Source organism: Rhamphochromis sp. 'chilingali' (assembly GCF_963969265.1).
Source record: "Rhamphochromis sp. 'chilingali' genome assembly, chromosome: 5".
NCBI lineage: Eukaryota > Metazoa > Chordata > Actinopteri > Cichliformes > Cichlidae > Rhamphochromis > Rhamphochromis sp. 'chilingali'.
In genome coordinates, this window is record NC_137932.1 from 22656883 (window position 1) to 22682874 (window position 25992).

At 37.3% G+C, this 25992-nt stretch overlaps 1 protein-coding gene across 11 annotated transcripts in view; it reads left to right on the top strand.

Annotated features, from left to right (window-relative positions):
* Positions 1 to 47: 47 nt before the first annotated feature.
* LOC308397129 (uncharacterized protein) overlaps positions 48 to 25992 on the top strand; it is a 31573-nt gene continuing 5628 nt past the window's right edge. The window contains exons 1-32 of one of the 11 annotated variants that reach the window (XM_080882865.1): positions 48 to 993; positions 8127 to 8339; positions 10142 to 10183; positions 11444 to 11569; positions 11658 to 11684; positions 12257 to 12316; positions 12673 to 12699; positions 14028 to 15467; positions 15621 to 15749; positions 16559 to 16762; positions 16844 to 16906; positions 18108 to 18146; positions 18425 to 18484; positions 18592 to 18657; positions 18771 to 18806; positions 18931 to 18978; positions 19127 to 19180; positions 19281 to 19328; positions 19426 to 19704; positions 20109 to 20156; positions 20244 to 20282; positions 20464 to 20496; positions 20669 to 20716; positions 20806 to 20856; positions 20957 to 21004; positions 21167 to 21214; positions 21310 to 21354; positions 21508 to 21618; positions 21701 to 21736; positions 23159 to 23203; positions 23298 to 23324; positions 24694 to 24726. In XM_080882865.1, coding sequence (XP_080738991.1) covers positions 975 to 993; positions 8127 to 8339; positions 10142 to 10183; positions 11444 to 11569; positions 11658 to 11684; positions 12257 to 12316; positions 12673 to 12699; positions 14028 to 15467; positions 15621 to 15749; positions 16559 to 16762; positions 16844 to 16906; positions 18108 to 18146; positions 18425 to 18484; positions 18592 to 18657; positions 18771 to 18806; positions 18931 to 18978; positions 19127 to 19180; positions 19281 to 19328; positions 19426 to 19704; positions 20109 to 20156; positions 20244 to 20282; positions 20464 to 20496; positions 20669 to 20716; positions 20806 to 20856; positions 20957 to 21004; positions 21167 to 21214; positions 21310 to 21354; positions 21508 to 21618; positions 21701 to 21736; positions 23159 to 23203; positions 23298 to 23324; positions 24694 to 24725 — 3591 coding nt within the window. In that variant the 5' untranslated portion in view covers positions 48 to 974 and the 3' untranslated portion in view covers position 24726. The other 10 variants (XM_080882856.1, XM_080882866.1, XM_080882858.1 and 7 more) reach the window with 10 other exon arrangements.

Consider the following 25992-nt stretch of genomic DNA (forward strand, 5'->3'; position numbering starts at 1 on the left):
CTTGCATGTAACCTGGTGTAAAATATTGCCAGCAATTCAGCTCTTCTGATCTTTGTTTTCTTTCTTTCCACTTCATGACAGCTCTGCTCCGAGCAGTGGAGGTCTGAATGAGCAGGATTTGGTATCATGAGGGCGGGGGCTGGAAGGAAGGAAAGGGGATGGGGTGTTAAGGTCACGCCTCTGGCCTAAAAAGGCAAAGCAGAATACCAGTTGACGTGAGCCGATCTAAGAATAACTCAGGGCCTTGGGCTTAGAAATTGAAAACACACTATGAACGTAATAGGAAAAATTTGAATTCAGACTTTGAAAGTTTGCAACTGAATACTTTGAAAATACAAATACGCAGATTTGAGAGTTTATGATACAATTACATATTGTTTTAACACATGTGAAAGCACTATCCATACTGTGACCATGTGACTCCAACGGCAACATAGGCTGGTGGGATAAAGTTAGATTGAAGCTCTCGCTCCTAGTCTCTTTTCTCTCTTTCCCTTCCATCATCCGTCAGTCCCTGTGCTCGGTCTAATTCTGTCTGAGCCAGTGGAGGTGTGGGTGGGGGGACAAGCTGCTCTATCTACAATCCCAGCCCTAAGCAGGCAAAGGGCAAAGACACGGGCCACGTTAACTTGGTCTCTGTCTGTCTCCCCAGCCTGATCCACTGGGACAGAAGTCAGCTTTCAAGACTTTCTAAACCAAGACTCATTAAAACTTTCTGATGCCTGGAAATATAGTGCAGGATTAAATCCTGAGAATGGACAAAGGGGTGTAGGGTTTCTGGTGGTGGCCTCTGGTTTAATTTTTTCATATTCCCATTTATCACAAACCTTTTGGATGACGTTGCTGGATTGGAATTAAACACTGGGATTAAATTGTGCAGACGATCCAAGGATTTACCACAAGTATTTGTTTTCATGGCAACAAAATCTCCATAAAGGATTTAAGTTTTGTAACAGAATATTTATTTTGAAACCATGACCGAAGCAGCTGAAGGTAAAGTATCACCTTGGTTACTCTTTGACTTTGACCATTTCAACAACTTCTTGCCTAAAATATGCCTCTTATCATTTTATATGAAATTCTGCGGAGCACTGTACGTCTGTTTTGCACACAGACCTTCTGATGTTGTGCTAAGTGGTGTGTAGGAGAATTTCATGATTAGAAGTATCTAAAAATATTCTGCTATCATGTATCTGCTATTTGTAATGCAGCTTCAGATCCCCATGACACCGACTGTGCAGTATAGGATCAGTCAGCATCAACACTGTTCCTGCTGTTGCATATCAGCTAATGTTGTGACACCATTTTACATGTTTTTGCCTGGCATAAAGAAAATGAGACAAGAGGATCTTTGAACAGACATTTGGCATTTGTGCACCGTCAAGTTCATAAGATGCCCACCAGTTTTAATTACTTCAAAACCATTCCTTGTCCCTGTAGCATGACAGCTGGGTCTAAATACTACAGTACCAATGAGCCTCAGCAACACTGTGATAGAAAAGAAGACAGTCATGGGCTCTAATCTGGTGCAGTTTGTTTGGGCAATTTAAAATGCTTCATTATTTTAGTTGACAAAAGATGGTACCACAGCTACTCAATTCAACACAGACACAGAATTGAAAATGAAGTAAAACCATATTATTTAGCTCTAGTCCATCATTAGCAGCTAAATAGCAGCTATTAGCAGCAGTTCATTTCCCCACTGAAGATTTTAAGTAAATAAAGTCATTTGAGTCATCAAAGATAAATTGATGTTAAATGTTTCAACTTAATAGTAAATCAGGACAACAGTAAATGAAATGACTATCCAAATCCATACTTTGAAGTCCATTCAGTATTCTATGTTGACTGAACTCACATTGTGAAATTCTTGGGGAAAAAATAACACACTGTCCCAGTGAAAACTGTGGGCACAGTAAGCCAATCACTGCTACAGACATTTGTCTGTATGCAAGAAAGTGATTTGTATGAGTAAGTGGACTCCCAGTCTTGATAGGATGTTATCTTTGAGTTGACATGTGGATGTGTAAAATAAAAAAAATATGATTTTCTGACATATCCTATGTAAGGAAGCACATTTACAAATATAGCATCCGATGTTGCTGAGTGCTCTGGGATCGTGATGTTGTGGGAAAAAAACAAAAACAAAAAAAATGTCATTGTATGGTAGATGATTCCTCTGATTGTTCAGCAATTACAAAAGACCACCCACAGATAGGAAGACAAAAAACGTCAAATGTTAGACAAATAATATGCAATTTTTGGCAGGGCTAACCTTTGCAGCTCTATGAAAGGCCTTTTTCAAAGAGGAGATTTTGACAGACTACAGTAGGACAAACATACATATGTATGTTTGCTCTCAGCCTTTTTTTTTTTTTGCTCTCAGCCTTAAACCACAAAGAAAAGCAGCTAATCAGCTAAAAACTGCTGTGTGGGTGTACACACACATACTTATGCTAATGAGATGATTATTGTTATTGAAATGACAGCTGAAATGACAGTATAAAGAGCTGATTATCTTCACGTTAAGAATTATGTTGGAAAAAACAAAACTATAATTTTATGGTCCACTTATGCTTTTCTCAAATAGTCAGTCACATTTTATGATGTTAATTAGTGGATGTAGATGAACATGACAAGTGCCAATGAAAGCCTTTTACATATGCTAAAAGCTTCAGGAAACTTTAGTATTTATTTGTCAAACTAATACTTCCAATAATCATGAACGAACATTCATGCTTTAAAATTCAGTTTCTTAGTGTCCACACTTTTTTTTTAATGTTCTCATTCCTAATTATAAGAATTTACATGTTGCCCCTGCGGGTTCCCTCTGTGTACTCTGGCTTTCTCTCACCGTCCAAAGACAGAGTACACAGAGGGAACCCACTTTAAGTTAATAGGTGATTCTTAACTGGCCATGTGAGCATGAATGGGTCTGTGTCGATGTGTTATCCAAGTGAAAGAGTGTCACGCTGTCAAGGGTGTACCTTGCCTCTTTAATGCCTAGATTATTCCTAATATCTAAGCTATTAGGGTGTAATTATTACCAATGATATTAGGAATAATAAGATTATTTCCTAATTTAAATGCTTCTGTCAAGACAGCCAGTTATCTTATAATTCTTTTTCTTTTTCAGAAGAAAATAAATTATGGAAAAAGGCTTAGTTACATTCCCCTTTGGAATCCTTTGGAATGGTGCTTCTTACAAGACTAAGAAGACCTGTATGTGTGAAAGACTGGAACAGCTAAGCATTTAGAAATGAAAAAAGAAAAGATTTGTATTGAAATATAACATACTCAGGTGCAACAATGCTTCTTTCAATTTCAGTCAGAAGAGTTTACGAAGAACTTGCTGTGGAGATGCTTCATAGTTGGGGAATTAATGTCATGGCTGTGAGGCAAAGCGGAGAAGTAGTCTCTCTGTCACTTTCAGTAAAATTAGAAACCACTGGGTGGAAAGAATTCCAGTTGTTTAGTATACTTGTATACTAGTATACTGTTATTTTCCACATAAATATTACAAATAATAGAGTCTGTAAACCAAGCAAACAACCTGTTTGCTTTCTCTGTTGTAATATTGAGAATTTGACACCTGAATGTTGTTGTAGGTTATGTTGGAATCAAATTTCTAACCTGATTTATAACACTTATCAGGCTCAACCATCCGGATGTTAAAAGGTCTCTGCTGTGTTTAGTTCAGTTCTGTGCACTCATTACTGAAATGTTATGACAACACTTCCCTGCATTCTGGCTCCACTAGCTCCTAATGACTGCTCTGAGCTCAGCTGTCATGGATACCCTGTGAGAGCAATGGCAGAAATGTCATCCACAGCATGGAGGCAGGTCAGCCATAAAAGGAGGAATCATACATGGATGGATGGTCACACCATTTAGAGTTGAGTTTTGAAAACAGTGGTCAAGGAAAATATCAAGTCCAAAGGGGAAGGACATATTCACATGCTATTAATGTTTTTATTTCCAGTACTAAATTCCAAAAATGGTCTTTATTGTCTTGCACGTGTTACAATGTCTGCATTGAGGGTTTTGTTAAAATAGGAGCTCACAGACTGGTAAAATGAATACATGAAACTGTTTAAAAAGATAGATAGAAAATAAAAGATAGACAAAATAGAAGTACAAGTACACAGGGATCTCTTGTCAAATTCATGATTAATTGTTTATAAGTTGGATTTGGACCACAGTGCTGAACTACACATCATCAGTGAACTGCAGTGCATGGTCAAATCTATCCATAAAAGCCTGGAAAAAAGAAGGAAGGCTCTCAAAGAATTACTATTGTCAATACACCTACAGTATAGCCAGTCAGAAGCCTGTGTATCAGTTGAAGACTTTGGGCAGCTACAACTGCAGATTTACACCAAAAATTCTAACTTTGTAAAGATTTCTGAAATTATCAAGGCCTAATGTAGGCCATATTCAGTTAGTTGTTTCCATTGCTACAGAGAAAAGTATAAAGCAGGTTAAAGTTCTGTAACAGAGTAATTTGTATTATTAGTCTGTGAACTTTGGAATATTGCTACAAGACACTACATCAACCTCTAAACTACATAATTTGTGATCAAATATATCTAGCACTATTAAGATATCTATCCCATTTCTGAGTGCCCAGTTTGATTGTAGTGTGGTCACTAATTGTCCATATACTTTCAACTAGGCATGTGGATGGACTGACAAACCCAGGACAAATATTATTTGAAAACAAAGATGTAGACATTCATAGCACAGGCAGTATTGCTGAAGGTTCTGTATCAGTGGTTATTAATATTACAGGTGGCAGGGGTTTTCCTGGCTTTGAACAGGCACTTGTGTGTGTGTGTGTGTTCCTGTCTAGCTATCTTGTGAGAACCAACAGTCACTTGTGAGGACACACAACCTGGTCCTCACAAATTTGAAGGCATTTAAAGGCATTTTTAGGCTCAAAATGTGATTTTAGTGTCAGGGTTAAAATTAGGTTATGGTTAGGTATAGGGTAAGGGTTAGGGTTAGGCATTCATTTTTAGGGTTAGGGTAAGGGGCTAGGGAAAGCATTATGTCAATGAAGGTCCTCACTAAGATAGCTGAACGGGGTTGTGTGAGTGTGTGTGTGTGTGTGTGTGTGTGTGTGTGTGTGTGCGTGCGTGCGTGCGTGTAAGCTATTTTGCGATTTCTTGATAAAGAAAAATGTTGGTTAAACCATATAAATGGCCAATTATGGAATAGGTTAAAAATAGAACTCTATTATAATGTTGATGGCTGCTCTTTAGTGCTGACTGAAAACTTTGTGAGCAGAGAGAGAGTTGAAAAATCCTGGGTAGAGAAATGATTGCTATAAAATACGTCCATTGACATTTTAGAGAACATTTACTCGCAGTTTAAACTACAACAACTCAATGGTGTCATTACAGTCATCTCACAACAGGCTCCACAACTTGTTATTCATGTTTTGAAAAGACCAGTAAAAATCAAACACACACACACACACACACACCTCTCCCTCTAACCTAATTGCTCTATGTGTGTTTAGAGTCCTGCTAAGCTGTTTGAGTCAGCAGTAAGAGAGTATCCCACAGTAGCTGCCAACACTGAGCTGAAGAGAGTCAACAGGTGGTCTAAGCTTAATACACCCACAGACATATGAACAACTGGATGGTGACTGGTGTTATGAGACAAAGCAAACTCTTTATGCTGCACTGTTGTATGAAGCAGAGCCCAAGCAAAGCAATACATTAGAAAAAACATAAATGAAAACACACAAAAATCCAGATTAAGAAATCTACACTAACAATACTTGGTTAGTGAGTCTAAATAAACCATATGGGCATGGATGGTAACTGCTCACTTACAGGATAAACTAAAAGTATCCATCAATCATTCATCCACTTTCTTTCCACTTTCCACTTGAGGATGACATGGGAGCTGGAGCCTATCTCAGCTGTCATAGGATGAAAGACCAATCTGAATTTAAACATTAACACTAACTGTGGCTGAATAATGAAAAACTAAGGCTAGTTAGTTTATTTTATACAGTGCTCAAAACATTTAAATGAACACTCTCAGAGTATAGAACCAAGTCAGTCCAATTTCTTGGCATATTGAGGTGGTCAGTTGGTCAGTTTAAGCTGATTAGGTGTCAATAAAAATGCCTACAGGTGTGCATAAGTGGCAACAATGACACAACCCCAAAACAGGAATAATTTTTTACTAGTTTTGCTAAGGTCAGTGTCACCACTGGTCACATGAGCTGATACCTAGACCCTACAGAGGTTGCATAGCTCCTCCAGGATGACATGTCAATACATGCCATTGCCAGAAAGTTTGGTTTGTCTTCCAGCTCTGTCTCAAGTACATGGAGGAGATTCCAAGAGACAGACAGTTACTCTAGGAGAGCTAAACAGGGTCGTAGAAGGTCCTTAACCCAGCAGCAGGACTGGTATCTGCTCTTTTGTACAAAGAGAAATAGGATGAGCACTGCCAGAGCTACAAAATGACACCCAGCAGATCACTGGTGTGAAACAGACTTTATGAGGGTGGCCTGAAGGCCCAATGTCCTCTAGTGAGTTATCGTCGGGATATCAAGGGACAAACAGACCTTCACAGGCAACAGCACCCTGATTGCCATTAGCTATCACCAATGTTAGATTCAATGCTCATGCAATGGGTTCTCCTGATGCACAGTAACGCCCGGCCTAATGTGGCAAGACTGCAGAAAGTGCCTAGCATAGGCACTGGCCCCCATGCTTGCCTGACCTAAATCCAAGAGAACACCTGTGGGACATTATGTTTTAGTCCATCTGATGCCACCATGTTGCACTTCAGCCTGTCTAGGAGCTCAGTAATACCCTGGTTCAGATCTGAGAGATCCCCCAGGACAACATACATCATCTCATTAGGTGCATGCTCTGACATTGTCAGAAACATATAGAAGCATGTGTTAGGCATAAGTCTACTCAGTACTGATTTGTGTTGCTTCACCGAAATTTCGTCAAAATGGACTAGCCTGCCATATCAAAAACTCTTCACTAGCAGCTAGGGCGACCGTGGCTCAAGAGTTGGGAGTTCGCCTTGTAATCGGAAGGTTGCCGGGTTCGAGCCCTGGCTCGGACAGTCTCGGTCCTTGTGTCCTTAGGCAAGACACTTCACCTACTGGTGTTGGGCCGATGGCGCCATATGGCAGCCTCGCTTCTGTCAGTCTACCCCAGGGCAGCTGTGGCTACGACTGTAGCTTGCCTCCACCAGTGTGTGAATGGGTGAAAGGGTGGATGACTGGGTGTGTAAAGCGCTTTGGGGTCCCTAGGCGGGACTAGTAAAAGCGCTATACAAATACAGGCCATTTATATCATTTTTTAAAATTTTGGTTTTTCAGGATGTTTTTTAAAGTCAGCATTCTGTAGTTTGACAATTTAGATCAAACAAGATGGCATTCTTTTATTTCTAACACATTACCCACTCCACATCAGTATCAACATCCAGGATGACTTTTGTCCCACTCATATCTGAATCGTACAGGACCGGAGCAAATCAAACCTTCCTAGGGGACAGCCAAGGTAAACCATGAACACTTTGCTCTATGCTGGCCAACACACAGAGGCAACCATTCAATCTCACATTCAGACCTTTGGCCAAATTAGAATTGCTTGTTATACTTGCAAACAAAAAGCTTGGGACTGTGGGAGGAAGCTGGAGAAACCAGGCTCCCAGCCATTACTCTCTTTGTGCTGAAGTTTCACGACCAAAACTTTAAGACATCTGCACCAAAAATGCCATTTCAGCCAGTCAGACTGTTTTGTGCATCGTTTCCTTTATATAGGCTTACATTGCTTTGATCTTTGAAGATGTACATGCTAAGAAAAATAAATTTCCCTCAAATAGTTTAAACCTGAAGTACAGTAACAAAGTATTTGTACTTTTTTACTTCTCACCTCTGCTATAAGTGGCAAACCAGGCTGTAACTGCACCAACAGTAGCTCCTAGTGAAGAGTTTTTGTAATGTGTATTTAAATAAAGCAATGGGTTTTGTTTTCATAGCTTCTGATTTTACTAATTTTCTTAGAATATTAGGGATAAAAAAATTAAAAAGGTGCTGTGCATATTTTACTAACCAAAGTTTCTGATATTTTGTTCATTAGCACGAACATCGACCACTACAACCATGGTCCTCGATCACAAGAACGGAGACGCTGGGGCACCACCTCTGCGGGTGTTGAAGAAATCTTTTACAGATGACTTTTACTCTACTTTCAGCTCCCCGCTGGCCTGGATCTTGGTTCTGGCTCTTATCATTACTTGGTCTTGTGTGTTCGTCATTATGTTTGATCTAATGGACTACAAGACCATTTCAGGTACAGTATCAGCAGCCTTTCAGTTTCCTGTGGAGTTGAAAATGATATTTTGAGGGTAAACTTGCTAATGCAGGAAGTCAATCAATGAACAACCAAATGGGACTGGTTTGACCAAAGCAGCTGCAATAACTGTATTCACTTTGGAGTGATAAAGAGGGAAATTTCTAAGCAGTATATGAGCAAATTAGAGAAATTATGTCTCATTACATAGGTTCACCTATAGTATGCTGTGCCAAATAACTAATAACAAATAATTAAGCATGACCCTGAGAACCAGTATACTGTGAAGAATTTACTTTTTAACTTTAATGCAAATATACCTCATTATTTTGTATTCCACAATTACCTCATTTTTTTCATACATTTATGTTTCATCTGTTATTATACATTATGTTTTGCTGCCAATATAGAGTTGAGTGTTGAAAGATGATGGCACACCCACACAACACAAGCTTGGTCTAGAAAAGTACTGGAGGTCATAAATTCTGGTGTCTGTTTGTGCAGGTAGGGCAGCGTTGTAGTTCTTCTCATTACAGGGAGCTCTCCAATCCAGGAGATGTAAGATGAGCCAAGAGCCAGACCAAGTCCCAAATAAGGGAAAAGCCAAGTCTAAACTACAGCTACTCCCTAACTTTTTAACCGATCGTGTTAATGTTCTGTTCATGTGTCTCATAATAAAAGTGTTTACTGTTTTGGTGTGATGCCCTTTGTCTGGTTGGCACGTGGTTTTAACCTCAACCTTCAACTGCTCTGTAAATTTTGAAAACTTATACTTTGAGTTTATTCGTCTTGCCTCATTAAAAAAAAAAAAAGGGAACCCAACAGTACCTGGGTGCCTTATCTGCACTAGGTCAAAGTTTTTATTGCAATCTATATTTGCATTTATTGTTTATTGTTCAACTTTTTTGTTCAACAGGCCATAAGGTTTATCGTGAGATGAAGCTCATTTCATATTTACACAAACGATCTTTGGCATCTTAAACCAAAGATAAGGCTAGTTTAATAATAGCAACAACATGTACCTCAAGGTGTGTGAATATGTTGTTAATCTGGTTGGACGTGCCTTCAGTGTTTATCATTTGTAAAATCTCATGAACCTTCATACCGCTATGAGTGAATGAGCTTCCATGGGAAGGACAAAAGATTATGCTGATAAAGTCATTTCACAGTTTTCCGATACTTCTGTTGTTTGAAGCATTTTTTTTAAACTCTGATTTTATTTGAATGCATTTACTTACCACACACTGTTAGATGTCTGCAATTATGAACAACTGGTATAAAGCTTGCTAGTTTAATTTCTTCATATGTTCATATGTAACAGTAACACCACCAAATAACAAGCATTGGGTCATTTTGTCATCACTATATTAAAAAGCAATGCTTGTAAATCTATTAATTTAAGCTGTGTTCTAACCCAACGCTCATACGCAAAAGAATCTGGGATAGTAGCAGCAGTAGTACCCAACCAATTTCCCCAATTCACAGTATTGTTAATCAATTATGTTTTTAACCCTCAATTCAACTTAAAATTGTGGCACTGACAATTTTACAGTGAAAAAAAAAATTCTGTCTAGTTTTTTTAAATTAATTTTTATTTCTACTCCAATGCCTTTACTTTAATTTTAGTTAATTTGTTCCGTTTTCAGTTTTTTGTTTTAGTTTAGTTTAAAATAACCTTAATGTCAACACAAATACTTCACCTTACACGACCCTTCCTTTCCTTTCACTTTCTTTGTTTTCCTTTGCTTCATCACTATACTTAAATTCTTTACTTATTGCCACTGTGTTTTTCATCCAACCAGGTCACCCACCCAGGAGGGTTTTTAAGGATTCAGGGCGTAGAGGCAAGGCACCATATCTGCTACCAAATCGTCAGAACAGACACTTCTTCTAAGGGCACTAATAAAAACAGCTACTAACTCCCTAACATTGACTGGTAATGTTGGCTGTCAATGTTAGAAAGTCCTTTACAGCCTTGTTGGACCTGTAGAGGGATGATAAATTAGGCTAAAGACTGCTTTTTGTCTATTACTGCATTCATGCTTGATTCTGTCTGTTTTCTAGGTGTTCAGTCATGTTAAGAGTAGTTTGTAGTCAGAAGAGGTTCTATAAGTGAAGTGGACTAATTCCTGCTCGGTTTCTTAGGTGGTATTTGTTTTGTTATTATTCAAAAAAATTAGAATATTTGTAAAAGTAACACATTTTCTGTTTCCAAAAATTATTTTGAATATTTGAAATTCAGGTATGCTTGATTTATTTACTGCAAGTATCAGTGTTCTCTGTCTACAGAGTAAGAAACTTAAGCTCTCCTGAAATCTTCGGATTTTAAACCAAACTGTGTTCCACTGCATTTCTGTTTTTCCTTTTTCCCAGTGCGTATTTTAGCTTTACTTGGTATAAATTCTGTTTTATTTCAAGTTAAACAAAATCTGATAAGGCTCATCTAGGTAATTCCAAAATGAACAATGTTTTGGTGGTATTTCCACTTGGAATGCAGGTCCCTCTTTCATCAAATTGGCTTGCAAACAAGTCAGAAAATTCAAGTCTTTTGAGTTTAATTGAATTTAGTTTGAAGGAATTTATTGCACAAGTTCTAATATGCAGATTCAATGTCAGATTCACATACAGATGTTCAAACAAAGATAAACAAAAATATTTAAATATGAACAAAAGAAAAATAACCTGTTAGCCTGACTTTTAAAACTATGAACACCAACTTGATGAAAGACAGTCAATATGATTTTTAAATGCTCTTTGCACAGCAATATGCTCTATATTTGCAGCCCTTTGTGATGGTTTAACTGGAATGTCGGTTACTGTTCTTTGTAATTGAAGATTGAAAAACTCCTGAAATGCAGATTTCTGCCTTTCAAGTTAAGCTCCTGTTGCCCCATCCCAGTTTGAACATCATGCTTTCTCATTTCCTCACTCTAGAGGAATGATAGCTTTGTCTGTATTGAGGAAATGTGACAATAAGAGTTGAGGAACTCTTAATTGTTGGGCTTGGTACAAAAACAAGCAGGTGAACAACTCCAGTCAAACTTCACGAGTAACTAAAACATCTTTTTGTTTGTGTGCCTGTATTCATGTTCATGCTCCATCAGGAGGCCTCAGCAAGATCAGCTCAGACCCCATGAAGGCGGTAAACGATGCCGTGGATGAATCATCAAACATAATCACAGGAATAGTGAAATTTGCTGCCAACTTAATTGCTCCAGACGACGATGAAGGTTCATGACTTTATGAACATATTCAAATTCTGTGACTGCAATTTATCTGATGATATGCTAGTTTTCACTTTTCTCTCTTCTTTTCCAGGAACTCTATATGCAGTCAGAAAAAAAGGTTTGTACTAATTCTGCTTTTGAGTGCATATCCCATTTAAATCATCCAGCTGTAGAATTTGAACTGAAAAGCCTTGCTTGCTGCTTTTTGCACTTCTTTTTCACTGTGCTGCTTTACATGTGTTGTTCTCTGCATTATATATTCTCTGTGGGGTTTAAGTGGACTTCTACCAACATAAACCCCCTCCAGGAAAAGTAATTTCAGCTGTCATTACGCATGAAAAATCAAAACTCTGAAATGGCAGTTTCTGGGGGCATGCTACTGCTTTGACTAATGTGTTTCTTTACAATGAACAACACATGTACTGCAAGTTTTTTTTAATGTGTCTCTGAAAAAAAAATATTTTTTTTTTCTAGAAGTTTTGATTTGTTGTATTAATAGAAGATACAACAGACGTCATTGCATAAGCTTCATATTTTACAGACATAGTTTACTGAAATATTTAAGTTTAAAGAAAGTTTGTTGGAAGGTATTCGTAGACATGCCTGAATAAAGATGCCAGCAGGGACAGAATCATGTTTGCTGAAATGGTGTTATATCCAAGTTGACTATATCTATGAACCATCTCAAAGATTCAAGTTGGTTGGATGATGTGGATGATGAAGTGGAGGTGAAAAGTAAGAAAACAGAAGGTATTCAATATTAATACATTTCTGAGAATGTTCTTATGAAACTTAATGAAATAATGATAAGTTCAGTTCTCACACCTAATAACAGACTAATGATGGAAACAAAAGAAAATCATAATAGTCAACTAAAAGCAGAATCTTACTTCTCTCCTTTTTTTAGTTGCACTGATTCAAGCAGCTCTTCTGATTGTAGGATTGTTTGCATCTAACTTGCAACCAACTGATGCTAATTGCCACAACTGAGCTTCTTAATTTCCACTAAATGTGTCTGTGAATTGGTATACTAATTGTACTAAGAGTGAAACATTTGGTTTTTAAATTCTTTAATTACATATATCATTTTTTTTTCTGTGCTGCAGGAGAATTTCTACCATCACGAACTAAAGGTCTGTAACTCTCATTTTTACTTTGTTGCCAATTTTACTGCTAAATACTTCATTTAGATTAATGGAATACTTATCACGCCCATCACCGATATTGGGTTCTCCTTAATCCCCGTTTTCAGTGTAATTTTACTCCATGCCTTTACCTTTTTTAAAAAAAAAAGAACTGTGCCAAACCATGCATATGAGGCAGTGAACCATCTATCTGCACTACATTTACGGTTACGGACGTTTTCTTACAGACTTATTCTTCTCTTTCAGCAACAACTGCAGCCTTAGCTTACTTAAACTCTATGACTGAGTAAGGTCACTGCCTGTTAGGAATTCACTTTTCTGTTGCTGAAATAAATTCTCTCACACGTGGATTAAGTTACTAACCACAACAAACTGGCTAAATTAGTCTGATTCATTCATGTAGCAGCAGTTTGGCCGGTGTTACCTTGTTAAGTGAGGCAGTGGAGATGGGTACACAGCTGGGGGCTTACTGATTTGTAGCCTGCCTTTAGTGCTGCTCTTCCAGCTTTTTTTGGCCTTTGAGCATTTGAGCTAACACAATGTAGCCACTTCGTTGAGGTGCGCTCATGGGTGCACTAATTTACCCTACCCTGTGCCTTGACTTACAGGCTGGCCTGATTGAGTCACTGACGTTTATGCTTAACTAAATCCAGACTGAAAACTAAGTGTGAAAATATATTTAAATATACTGAATTTTTTAAAATGCCTTCGAAAAAAAAACCCCACAAGTCAAATGTACTGTGAAAGAAATAGAGAGAAAGTGTTGTAATAGCTATTCTGAATTTCAATTTTGCACCTGACCAAGAACTACCATTTTGTAATGATCATAAACAAGCAGATTGTAAATAAACGAATAAAAACTCAGCTAAACCTAAACAATTTCAAATAATAACACTGAAACAAGCAAACTCTAACAAAAAGAAATGAAAAAATAAAAACTAATGAAAATATACAAAAAAATAACAATAGTTCCTTAAGCTTTAAGATAGTTTGTGTACAAAATTAATATATCACTGACTTTTACAAAATTATTATTATTATTATTGACTCATTTTAATTATTTCTACTTTTATTATTGCTATTTTAATAGACTAATTTTAACCATCATCACTTTTTGTCAGTATAGCAACGTCATAGTTATCATGAATCCATAGTAATGTGTAGTGAAAATCTAGCATCCCAATGGGTCACACTGATAAGTGTGACACTTGAATTTTACCATTTTTGTGTTAATACAATATTATTCAAAGAGAAATTGCGGGATTTTTACTTTTTACTGCTCTCTTAATTTGATTAACCCATTTAATTTTTTATAGTCATAGGAATGCAAGCACAAAAGCAACCACCAATGACTGAAGTTCTGGAGGATGAAAAGGGGGAGGGAGAGGCAGAGGGAGAAGAAGGAGATGAAGGAGAGGAGGCTGGGGAGGACGAAGAGGAGGAGGAAGAAGGGGAATATGAGGAAGAGGAGGAGGAGTATGGAGATGAATATGAGGAAGAGGAGGAGTATGATGAGGAGTATGGAGATGAATATGATGAAGAGGAGGAATATGAGGAGGAAGAAGAAGTAGATGAGGAGGAGGAGGAATTGGAGGAGGAGGAGGAGGGGGAGGAGGAAGAGGCCAAAGGAGATGAAGAGCAGGAAGGCGAAGAACTGGAGGATGAGGAAGAGGAGGAAGGCGAAGAACTGGAGGATGAGGAAGAAGAGGAGGGGGAGGAGGAAGAGGCCAAAGGAGATGAAGAGCAGGAAGGCGAAGAACTGGAGGATGAGGAAGAGGAGGAAGGCGAAGAACTGGAGGATGAGGAAGAGGAGGAGGATGATGAAGTTTCTCCTGAACCCATTTCCACTTCTGAGGATGAAGAGTCGGCTGTATCTCCTGATTCTGAGTCCGATGTTCCTGTTGGGGTGACAGACAGTGACGAAGAGGTAACTTTACCCGAAGAAGATGATGAAAAAGACAAAGAAGAACAGGATGAAGATGAAACCAGTGACGATCAACTTCTTTCCAGTGAAGAGGAAGAGGGAGAGGACGAGCTGGAGGATGATGAAGAAGATGATGAAGATGATAGACTAGCTGAGGGTGTTACTGATAGTGATGATGTCATTGCAGAAGACACTAGCGATGACCTGGATCTTCCTCCTATTGTAGCTGGTAGTGAGGATGAGGAAGATATTGATCACAAACTGGCAGAGGAAGAAGATGAAGATGAAGAAGATCTTTCTCCACTTCCTGCTGAAGATGAAGACTTGGAAGAAGACATAAAAACTGTAGAAGACACAGTCGAGGAGGAAGATGATGAGGAGCTGGACCAATCAGACGAGGACATCTCTGTTGCATCCTCCGAACACTTTGCAGATGATGAAGATGATGAAGATGATGAAGAAGACCTTAAAGATGATGACCTTGACCTGGACTTTGACAAAGACATCCTTGAAGACCTTAAACACAAAGATGCTCAAGACAAACCTGATGTCACTGAAGAGGGCATCCCTGATGATGACAAAGAGGAAGAGGAGGAGGAAGCTGGCATTCCTCCCTTTACGAGCACAGACAGCGGCGTCTTAGGTGATGAAGATGATGAGGATGACATTTCCTTTGAAACGGATGAGGACTCCACTGGAGAAACAATTCTGAGTGACTCTTATGACACAACTGATGATAAGGATGTTGATACAAGCTCTTTAGATGAGGAGGATGAAGAAGATGAGGATGAAGATGAAGAAGATGATGGTGTTAGTGAAATCTTGATGGCAGGTATTGTACAACTTTATTTTTTACATTTAGTTCTTATAAACACAAGAAGGATGGACAAAAATGAGCTAGAAGCAGCACAGGAAAGGTGATTTTTCATATTTCATGCTTTAAATACACAGTTGTCATAGTATATTGTGTTCTGTGTTTTTATAGCTGCTGCTGCAGGAACATTAACTGTCCAGGAGGAGGCAGCAAAGACTGATGAAGACCATGAAGAAGGGGATGAGCTCGAAGAGGCTGAAGATGAAGGAAAGACTGAAGACGCAGAAACAAAAGAAACAGGTTTGTATCAAACAGCTGTTGTGGTGCAAAGGATTCATAAATGTGTTCAATATTGTTTCTAAAACCTGTTAATGTGCAATGAAACCGGAATATATGTATTCCTGATAGTAGGAATAGAAGGCAACACTAATAATAATAATTTAAAAAGGTAGCATCTTATTAAAGGAGATGCAAATAAGACAAATAATAAGCAACAACAACATATTTATTAAAGAGTGGGCAGTATGTCAGGTGTGACTGTGAAATCTGTGACTTCGCACTGCCACCTACAGGTCAGTCAAACTTAGAGAAACAGATAAATTGGATTCAAAAGCATCAAAGCTATGTGTGTCAAATTAAGGTTACATGGCCAGTAAATTTATAAGAAGTTTTGTTCATTAATTTTTCAAATTCTTTTGCAATTACCTCTACAAATATTGTTAATAGTATACCTTTTGTAGGCAGTAAAAAGCATCTATTTTATTTAAATGTTTTACCATTATACATTTATTTCTGCCCTAAGCAGGCAACACTATCAGTGCTTGTCCACCTTAAAAAATATGCAAGAGTGGACAGATTGAGAGGCCAATTTACAGCTTATAAAAAACACTGAAATGTCATTGGAATCTCTGTAGAAGGTGGTAAGTTTAAATTGACTGTAGCTTATTTTATTTCATCACACATATTGTTCCTGAAAGTCAAGAGTCTATCCTGCTCAAATTTCTTTAATTGCTTTGTTGCCCTTAACAGAGTAGAAAACCTCAAATCCTTTCGTTTTTTCCTTGTTGTGTGACATGATTCTATGATAGAGCCACTTTCTGCTTTTACAGGCACCACCCGGCCTGCAGCTCCAGAGGAGAAGGATGAGGGCAAAGATGAAGAGCCAATTTCTAAACCTGAGAAATCTGTAGATGAACAAGAAGACAAGAAAGAGGAGTATGATGAAGACGAAGATGAGGATGAGAAGGCATCGGTGGATGTGATCAAACCTGTTCCTGGACCAGAGGAGACAGCGCCAAAGACAGAGCCCACAGGTCAGAACCTGAGGAGAATTATAAATGCTTTGTCATATTTGTTTGTCAGGGTAACATTAATTTTATGCTTTGTGATTCCAGTGTGTCCCTGTATGCACTCTGCAAAGACCAAAGAGTCTCCCACTAAGACTGCTAAGGCAAAAGGTCTGTGATGGTTTCATAATGTCTGCTGTACATTTTTCTTATAACACAGTGTCAGTGAAAGACTGTGTGGTTGAATTTAAAGTACTGTTTTTTTAAAGTACCTAAGGTTTTCAAATGAAATAAATGATGAAGTGTATTTCATATAAAATAAGTTATTTTAATGAGGTGGAAACTGTATTATCTAATAACAGTATATGGCAATAGATTAAAAAAAACCCTTGTGAGAAAACATTTAGCACATGTTTTATCTTATGCGATTACATTGTATCTAGACTTCTTTTATTTTCCTACAGCAGCAATTGTATTGATCATTTGTGCAAGTTTTAATTCATTCAGTAATTTGACAAAAAAACAAATTGAGTTTTCTAACTTTCTAACTGTTTCAGATGCATACAGAATCAAAACTATTTTTTTTTTTTTAGTATTTTTTAGTCTTAAAAGCAGAAAAAATCCCATATATCATTTCAATGTTCATATTCAACACACGTGAAACGCTTGTTTTTTTTCTGTTGAGGATTTATAGATCATATTGCATCATAATGCACCATCACTGTTCTCCACAAGATAAAAACTAAATATGTTCTTTGTGCAAGCTGTAGTTAAATTTTAATGTAAAGATGGTGCAACAGAGAGAATGTAGAATATGTGATGGTGCTCATAAGAAACTGGGTGTAACTTGGAACCCAAACATGTTTAACATTTAGATCATGTATTTAAGTCTCTGTGTATCAACCAAGTGGATTGTTTGTTTGTTTTTAAAGCCTTGTGTGACACAGAAAATAAAAATGCAACTCAATGTAAAACTTAAAAGTGATCCCATATGAGATTTGAGCTGGAGTCTCTTTGTTTTTCTTACCTCACAGTCAGGTGCATAAAAACAACTCTACTGTATAAATAATACATTATTTAGAAGGAGGGTGTGATGATAATATCACATCTTATTGCATTGTGTCATATAAACAATACAAAAAAAGCATTTTAATAAAGGGTAGACATTATACTCATTTTTGTTTGATTCTTCCACTTTAATCAACATTTTTAAACTGTAGTTTATAAATGTTGATTATGCTGGAACATAAACCTGTATTCTGCAGATATGCATCATGTTGTGTGCTGCATGCAGTGTCATAAGTACGTAACTCTTCACAAGCCTCTGTGTTCCTCCTCCAGTTTGTAGCTTTAGCTTTGTTTATATTTTCAGATGCTCCCAAGAGAGTTTCTGCTGTGAGAAGGAGAAAAGGTAATGGTAAAAAAAACAAATAAAAAGTTCCTATTTAAGATATACTCACTGACGTTACCTGCAAAACTCCCAAGAGACAAAGTTTAAGTCATTATTATGTTTCACAGTAACCTCCCATAAGCTCTACAGGGGAATAATTCAGGGAACAATATTATCTCACCCTGTAAAATTATAATAATTTGCATCACTTGGATATGAAGTTGCAACTTTAATTAAGCTTTTTGATTCAGAGATAATTTATCAATTTTCTTTTTTTTATCCCTTATGTTCATTTTCAGATCGGGAAACTGTGAGGACTGTAAAGACTCTAAAGACAGCTGAAAAGCCCAAAAAGACAGGTAGCACTGATTCTTATGTTTATATGAATTTAATCTTTAAAATGATGCGCTTATTATTGTTTGCCTTTATTGTGATATTGTAATAAACACAGTCATGTCGTAATCAGCTCTTCCTAGAATCAGCCTGCCTCCGAAAATCACAAAGATCCGAAGATTTCCTCCTTTTCTGAAAGGTACTAAGATTTAATACACACATAAACTGGTCTCAATGTTAATCAGGAGAGAATTACTTTTTCACATATACGTTATGAATTTAAATATTTGTACCTTGTTCAATTCTAAAAAGCCAAGAAAGTAGATAAACCCAAGGCTTCCAAAACAAGTAAGCAATTACTTCCCCACAAATATGTCACATTCATGATCACTGTATTACAAAAGCAGAGCAAATTATGTTAGTGTATTTATAAAACTGCTGTTTTTTTTAATGTGACCTTGTTTATTCACAGAGACAAAGACCAAAAAGCAAGAACAGGTCACAGACTCTGGACAAGAAGGTATAAAACATTCATATTTTTCTCCTGATTTAAAAGAACATTTATACCAAAATATAAAAATAAGAATATGACTTTGTTTGTGTATTATTCCAGTAAACTGTTGCTTTGGATTATATGAATAATGCAAATGTGCACTGATGTTTTGCAGTTGGGCCTTGTAGACCTGCACCAGTTTATTGCCCGTCCCCACCTGGATGGTATGGTAAGCACAAGGATCTCCACAGTGCACTGAAATGTTGTCATATAGGCTGAATTAAAGACTTTACTGTGCACCAGCTTAAAGTTGGCTTTTTATCTTGCAGTTCATCACATAGTCACAGACAATCCTTACCCTCCTCCTACCATGTCAGGTATTCACTTTTTGGTACTGTTTGCAGTCACAGTTAAATCTCCGTTGCTCAATGACTTCTGCTGTAAGGTTAAAGGCGTATTTGTTTTTGTTTTCAGCTCCCTCTGCTCCTGTACTGACCGCCCACCCTGTCCATCCCGGAGCCCCACAGGGCATTTATCAGCAACAGCCTCCGCCAGCACCAATGCATCCACTGTACGCACAGTATCAACCATATCAGCCACCACTTCAGCCTGTGATGCCGCCTCCACCAGATCCAGTTCAGCCACTCCAGCCTGTACAGCCAGAAGCTGCAGAAGAAGAAGAAAAAGCTCCTGCCCAACCTGAGGTCCCGTCTCCAGCTGTTGAAGCTGAGCCTGCTGATGCTCCGGTTCAAGGTGAGAAGGATATGTCTATTTATTTTCTTTCTTCTTTTGAAATGGTTGTTTCTTGTTCTTGTTTTCTTGTTCTTTCTTGTTTTCAAGGTATTCATTTAAAAATATTTAAATATACAGATTTTTTTCTACTCACCTTCCACAGGTTTTGGGAGGAAAATCACAAAAATCTGATCAAATAAATCAATGAGGCTTAAAAATATAGTGCAACTAATTAAACAGAGTTGTTGATAAGTAAATATTTGAATAAGGTGTGATAAATAAATGAATACATAAAAGCATAAATACATTTCACTTGAAAAAAAAACCCCACACTATCCTGAAAATCTTAAATTTTTCTGTGAAACTTTAATATAATTCAAATTATGCTACAAAGTAAATAAACCTACAACTGTTTCCCCTTTAAGAACCAGAGGCTGCTGAGGAGGACGTGATTGCTGTCTCCACAAAGAAAGGTACAAACTAAGAAGTTAAACTCTTGTGGAAAGTTGTGTTTATCACAATTACATCAGTGATAGTAATTAATGTCTTGTCATTTTCAGCAAAAAAAACAACAACAAAGGCTGCTGATTCAGACAAAGGTACTGTAGCGCTCTCCACATCCACTAAATACTTAATTTGCCAGCTAACTAGAATATCCACTATAACAAACGACAGCTGCAGCACATAACAGTGATGTACAATAGCACTGTGTGCTATATGAATGCATTAATTAAAGAAAATTAACTTGGCATGGGCATTTCACTGCAATTATCCCCTCAGAGCCAGGAGCAGCCAAAGGGAAAACAAAGAAAGGTAATTCATGTATACAGCTGGATAATTTGGTGTTTCCTCTGGTACACACTTCACATTGTTAGAAGTGATACACACAGTAATTATAGCTGTGCTTTGTTATAAATATTCATATATATTTAAACCTTTTTCCAAGATACAGATACCATAAATTCATGTATTTTTTCAATACTAGATGCTGCCGTTTTGAAAGACAAAACCAAAGCAGACACTGCAAAGAAAGGTGATCTGGTATCTATGGATCTATACTTTCTAATGCATTTTGATTGCCTTTAAAAGTGTAATGTTCTTCTTATGTGTTTGTTACTTCAGTGGCAGCTGCTAAAAAAGAGAAAATCAGAATTCATGCAGGGGCAAAAACAGGTAAAATATCCTTTATTGTTGTTATTGGGACATATAAATGATGAAAATTAAACATTATATATTTAATTCTGTTGTATTTTGTTCCAATTTGTTTGCATAGATCCATCTGCAAAACATAAAACTAAAAGTGCTGCAGCTCCTAAGAAAGGTAAACATGATTAGACGTTAGGATCTCGTCAAATTTGTAATATTTAAAAAAAATCAAATGCAGTCCAACACATTTCTCTTTCATGTGAAGTAGAAGTTAATAGTTGACTGAGAAAACAAATTATTCAGGCTGCTAATCACGAGTTTTTCCTCATTACGTTAGAGCCTGCGGCTGAAAGACAGAAGAGGAAATCAGCCTCTGAAAAGACAGGTGACGGCACTCACTGACATTCATTAATTTGCATAAAGCCAATCATAATTCATGAAAGATGATTGGGAACTAATTGTTTCTGCTCCCCTCAAAAGCGGCACCTATCATGAGCAAAGTGAAGGCATCGACAGCAAAGACAGGTAAAACTCAGACCGTGCATGAGTTCACGAAAATTAGATTTTCTTCTCGGTTGAAGATCTTTTTTTTAATCATCAACTTTAGCCCAGTTACCCCTGCATTATAATTTCTGTTTATTAAGATGATTTGGTTCGGTTCAAATTCATATCAAACAGATCCAGAACCACGTCCACAGCCACTCAGACTGAGACCGAGACTTGACATTGGCAGGAGGGCAAATGTAACCTCTGAAGCCCACGAGGAGAAACCTGCCAGATCTGAACCAGGTCTGTGTTTCTTTCATGAGGGCCCCAAAATATCTAGCTTTCCTAAAACTTGTAGTTCTTTACTTTTTTTTTGTTTTTGTAGCCAAGCCAAGATCAAAATTATTGGCAGCAAAGAAAAGTAAGTTTATATTTTAATGTGGCAATAATTTTCCCTAAAGCTTAGCTTATTTACAGCATGCTAGCAGCACTTTGAGACTGCACAATAGTCCTTTTAACCCATTAGTATGCTAACATGCCAGTAGTGACCAAGTGTCCCACTTGTGGGACCGCGCAACATTTCTATCCCTTCTCCCTCTCTCCCAAATTTAAATTAATTTTCAATACTCAACATTACAGGTCAGATTTACTACACCGCCAACTCTGATCTCCAGATGTAAACTTCACAACTGTCTAAAATATGATTGTTATTTCTTGGAGTACGATATTAGCACTGCACTGTGCCAGTGTCCTAATGCTAGTGCATAATCTGCCAGAATGACAGAACACATTGTGTATATTCAGCTAAGACTAGATTATTTATCATTATTAGAGTTACAGTCATTAAGCCACAGAATAAATAACTGGGCAAACTTGTTTTTCTGATTAAAAAAACCCAAACAAAACAAAACATTTTTTAGTTTATGTTTATGAATAAATAAATACTGTAATTGTCTTGAGATGATTGTTGCTTGTATTTGGACAGCTCTCAGAAACAAATATGTCTACCTTGTGCTTTCCCTGAAGGATTTCCAAAATTAGTGGGAAAGTTAGGGCTTTGACCTTTTGGTTTCACAAAACTGTTGGTTTCACAAAAACAGGGGATTTGAAAAGCCAGCAGCATTCATCTTTTAGTCTCTGGAGACCACTGAGATACATACAAATGTATGTATCAGGCTTGAAACAGCCCTCAGCTGTTTCAAGCCATCTTTGTTACCTTGTTAAAAACAGGAAAATCTAACAAGCTGTCTTTCTTGCCTTTACTTTCAGCTCTGTAAAAGTTGTATTCTTTAAATTTGAACCACAAAGTCTTATAACCAGTCTGAATGTACACCCTTTTGATAAATTGGAAGGCAAATTAACTATGGTGGAATTCATGCCGAGAGTAAAACACCTCTGAAAAATGTCTTTTAATTAGAGGATGGAAATGAAGAATTTCTAAACTGCAGTCATGCCTCATTCTGAAAGAGTCTAATGTTCACAGTCACTGTTAGTATTCATGTCCATCCATGTTTCTCAGAAGCTAAACTGATCAAGTGAAACACAGGAAGAGAAGGTGCAAGCGTATATGTTTGTACCCTTGTAAAAACCATCTACAGCAAATTAGATGTGTTTGAAACATACTCATGTTCTCTGCTGGCATTTTTCAGGGAAAATCGCCCCTTTCTGAGATGCAGATTATGTGAATAAAATGGGCTGTTTTATGCATGATAAAGTTCTAATTAGAGACATGCCAAGCTGTATTACTCCGAGAAGGGAATAATATTGCAAGAATATTGAATTTACACCACAATTACAGAGAGTTATTTGGCAGGCTGTAATAGGGCTGTCTCTCCTCTCACAGGCCAAGCAGAGGAGGCTGAAAAGAAATCTGTCAAAGAGACTCAAGGTATGGCTTTAGAGTAGAATTAGAAGTGAATCTAATGAGTGCTATGTATATTTCAGAAGGCTCAGCTGCTCCTTTCTCCCCTTGCAAATTTTAGAAAAAGAGAAACAAGCATCAAAAACTGGTAAGTACTCGAGCATGAAAGTTTTCTATATGCACAGTAAATAATCTCCAGTCACCATAGAGAGTATTGACACTTATTAGAATTATTTGTGTTTCCAGAAGTTTAATTTCAGTGGAGTGTGCTTCATTCAAGAGGCTTTATCAGTGCTGCTGATTAGAGACTTAAACATTCCTGGTTCTCTTTTGGTTACTGATATGACCTCTGAGCTAGTAAGGTATCTGTCATCAGTAACAGTTCTTGGTAGTCAGTATTGGGATACATTTAAAGTTAACTTGTTAGAATCCAGTTTTATTTCAAGTAAAAAAAGTCATCTGTTATGTTACAGCATTAGTGGGAATTAAGACTTTTGAGTTCTTTAGAGTTCGTTTTTGGTTTTAGTTTATCATATTGTTCCGAGGGGCCTAGCCTACCTACTGAGTTGATATGGACAACTCAATAGTCCATATCAACAATGTATTAAGCAACACGCTTGTTAATTTCCCTCACACTGACAGTTTTTGGTAAAATCTAGACATTGTGGTTTTGGAGCTGTAGCATCGACACCATTGTCCTCCTCATCAGCCGTACTTACCTTGCTGTGCTTGTTCTGAATGTGAAGCTGCGCTCTTTCAAAGCTGGCAGATAGTTATCATCATCTAGGCACAAAATAATATGAATACTTCTGCAATGTAAACACCCTCCTCTCTGTCATCTTGCTTGTCAATCTGACTGAATGCATCAGAGATTTTGCTTTGTCTCTTCTCGCAAGGAAGAGGCAGACATGGCTACATGTCAGGGGTTGGTGACAATAAAATAATGCAGACAAACATAAAAGACTAGAAAAATGCTTTCTACTATCAACGCATTTTGTTCTTCAGTATACTTTTGAAATTCTGGGTAAAAGGAGCAGGAGTGTATTTCAATCTCAATTCCTTGTTTTACTATATGCATATTTTTTCCCTCATACAATGATACCTAAAACATGTTGCCATATCTGGCAGAATGAGTTTAGATTGCCAATTTTATTGTTGGCAGCAAAGATTGTTGGGAGCTATGCAGCCATGATAATGTTCAGGAGGGTGATAGAAATTAGAATAAGCTGTCCTTTCACAAAAAGAGTCTGTACATCAGCACATGCACTCACACAATCCTGATCAACAGCTAAATCGACAAATGTATAAATTAACTCTCAGAATTGTTTTCCTCATAATGCCTTTAAATGTAAGTTCCCAGCATCAGTGTAAGCTACAGTATACAAGTTAGCTGAACTGATAAAGCTTCTTGAATTACTGGATAAACATTTTGAAGTATTACAAAGAAACACAGTGGTGCTATGAATCGTTTTGTTTTCTGTCATTCATGTTGTGTATCATATGCTTGTTGTCAATAGAAAATGAGAAAACAGCTTCCTGTAAGGCCTGAGGTATTCTGTAAATTTTCACCATCTTTCCAATGGATAATTCAGTATGAAAGGACGATGGCTTTAATGACATTAGGATCACAAGTGATTAGAATTTAATGAGATGAGCTGATTGGTACAAGATTACAAGCCTTTTGAGCCGCCTTGAATTATTGAAAGAGATTATGGCCTTTGATGAATATGGCAACAATTTTATACTTAGCTGGATTGATTAAATCCATGAACCAAAACCCATTAAATTGGGTTATTAGTGTTCTGTTCCTATTGAATCATCCAGTGGATTACAAACACTCCCCCACTGCCCTGTTTAACTTCACACTTTGCTACCATCTGACACAGCAGTGCCTGTTTCTTCAGGTGTGATGAAAAGTAGTTTGGTTTCTTTGGTTCAGACTGAAGTTCAGAGGTTTACTTTGATTTTGGTTTCTTTACTTCACTTAAAAGAAGCAAACCAGAATCGTTTTATATAGACAATACTAGCCAGTATTTGTGTTGTATGGTTTGTTTTATGCATGACTGAATTCCAAAAGAAATCAACCTCTTTTGGAGGATTTCATTTCATTTGATTTAAGTTACTTATATTTTATTTAGCAGGGAAATGCACGCACACATTGTTACGTTTAAGTTAAATATAACTATACAACTTAACAAAGTCATGATACTCTAATGCAAACATCAACTAACAGTAAAGCAAGAAGAAAAACAACCTTATAAATAGCAATTAGAGCAACAACATGAGTAAACAAATTAATGTGAGTTAAATATCCTTCCTGGTGTTCATAGACTTGCCTTTGCCAAATGTTTTTATTTCTGTGCACTGTGTCTCTGAGTGGTGACATTTCACCAACAAGGATTTCTAAGAGATTTCAGTCTGCAAGTTCTGTGGTTCACTATAAACTAGATACAATGTTGATAGACGTGTGTACTGTGTAGCTTGCTGCAATTCATTCTTATTATAGGGTGTTAAATGCTGTTAATGGTCCCCTTTTAGAGAGCTGCAACTCTGATGTGCGTCAGCCAATAAACTTTGGTTTCCATCACATTTGTTTTTTAGTTGATGATTTACTTACTCTTCAGTCACTTTTTTATTTTGCTTTGTTTGAGTCACTAAACTCCTTTTGGTTAGGTTTATGAAAAGCCTCATCACAAAATTAAACCTGCACATGCTGCATATCTAGTTACATGTAACATCAAAGGGTGCTTTACAATTGCCCATCGATGGCTATTCAGGTGACAGACTAGTCTCTCCATAGATTATGGAGAGGTCAG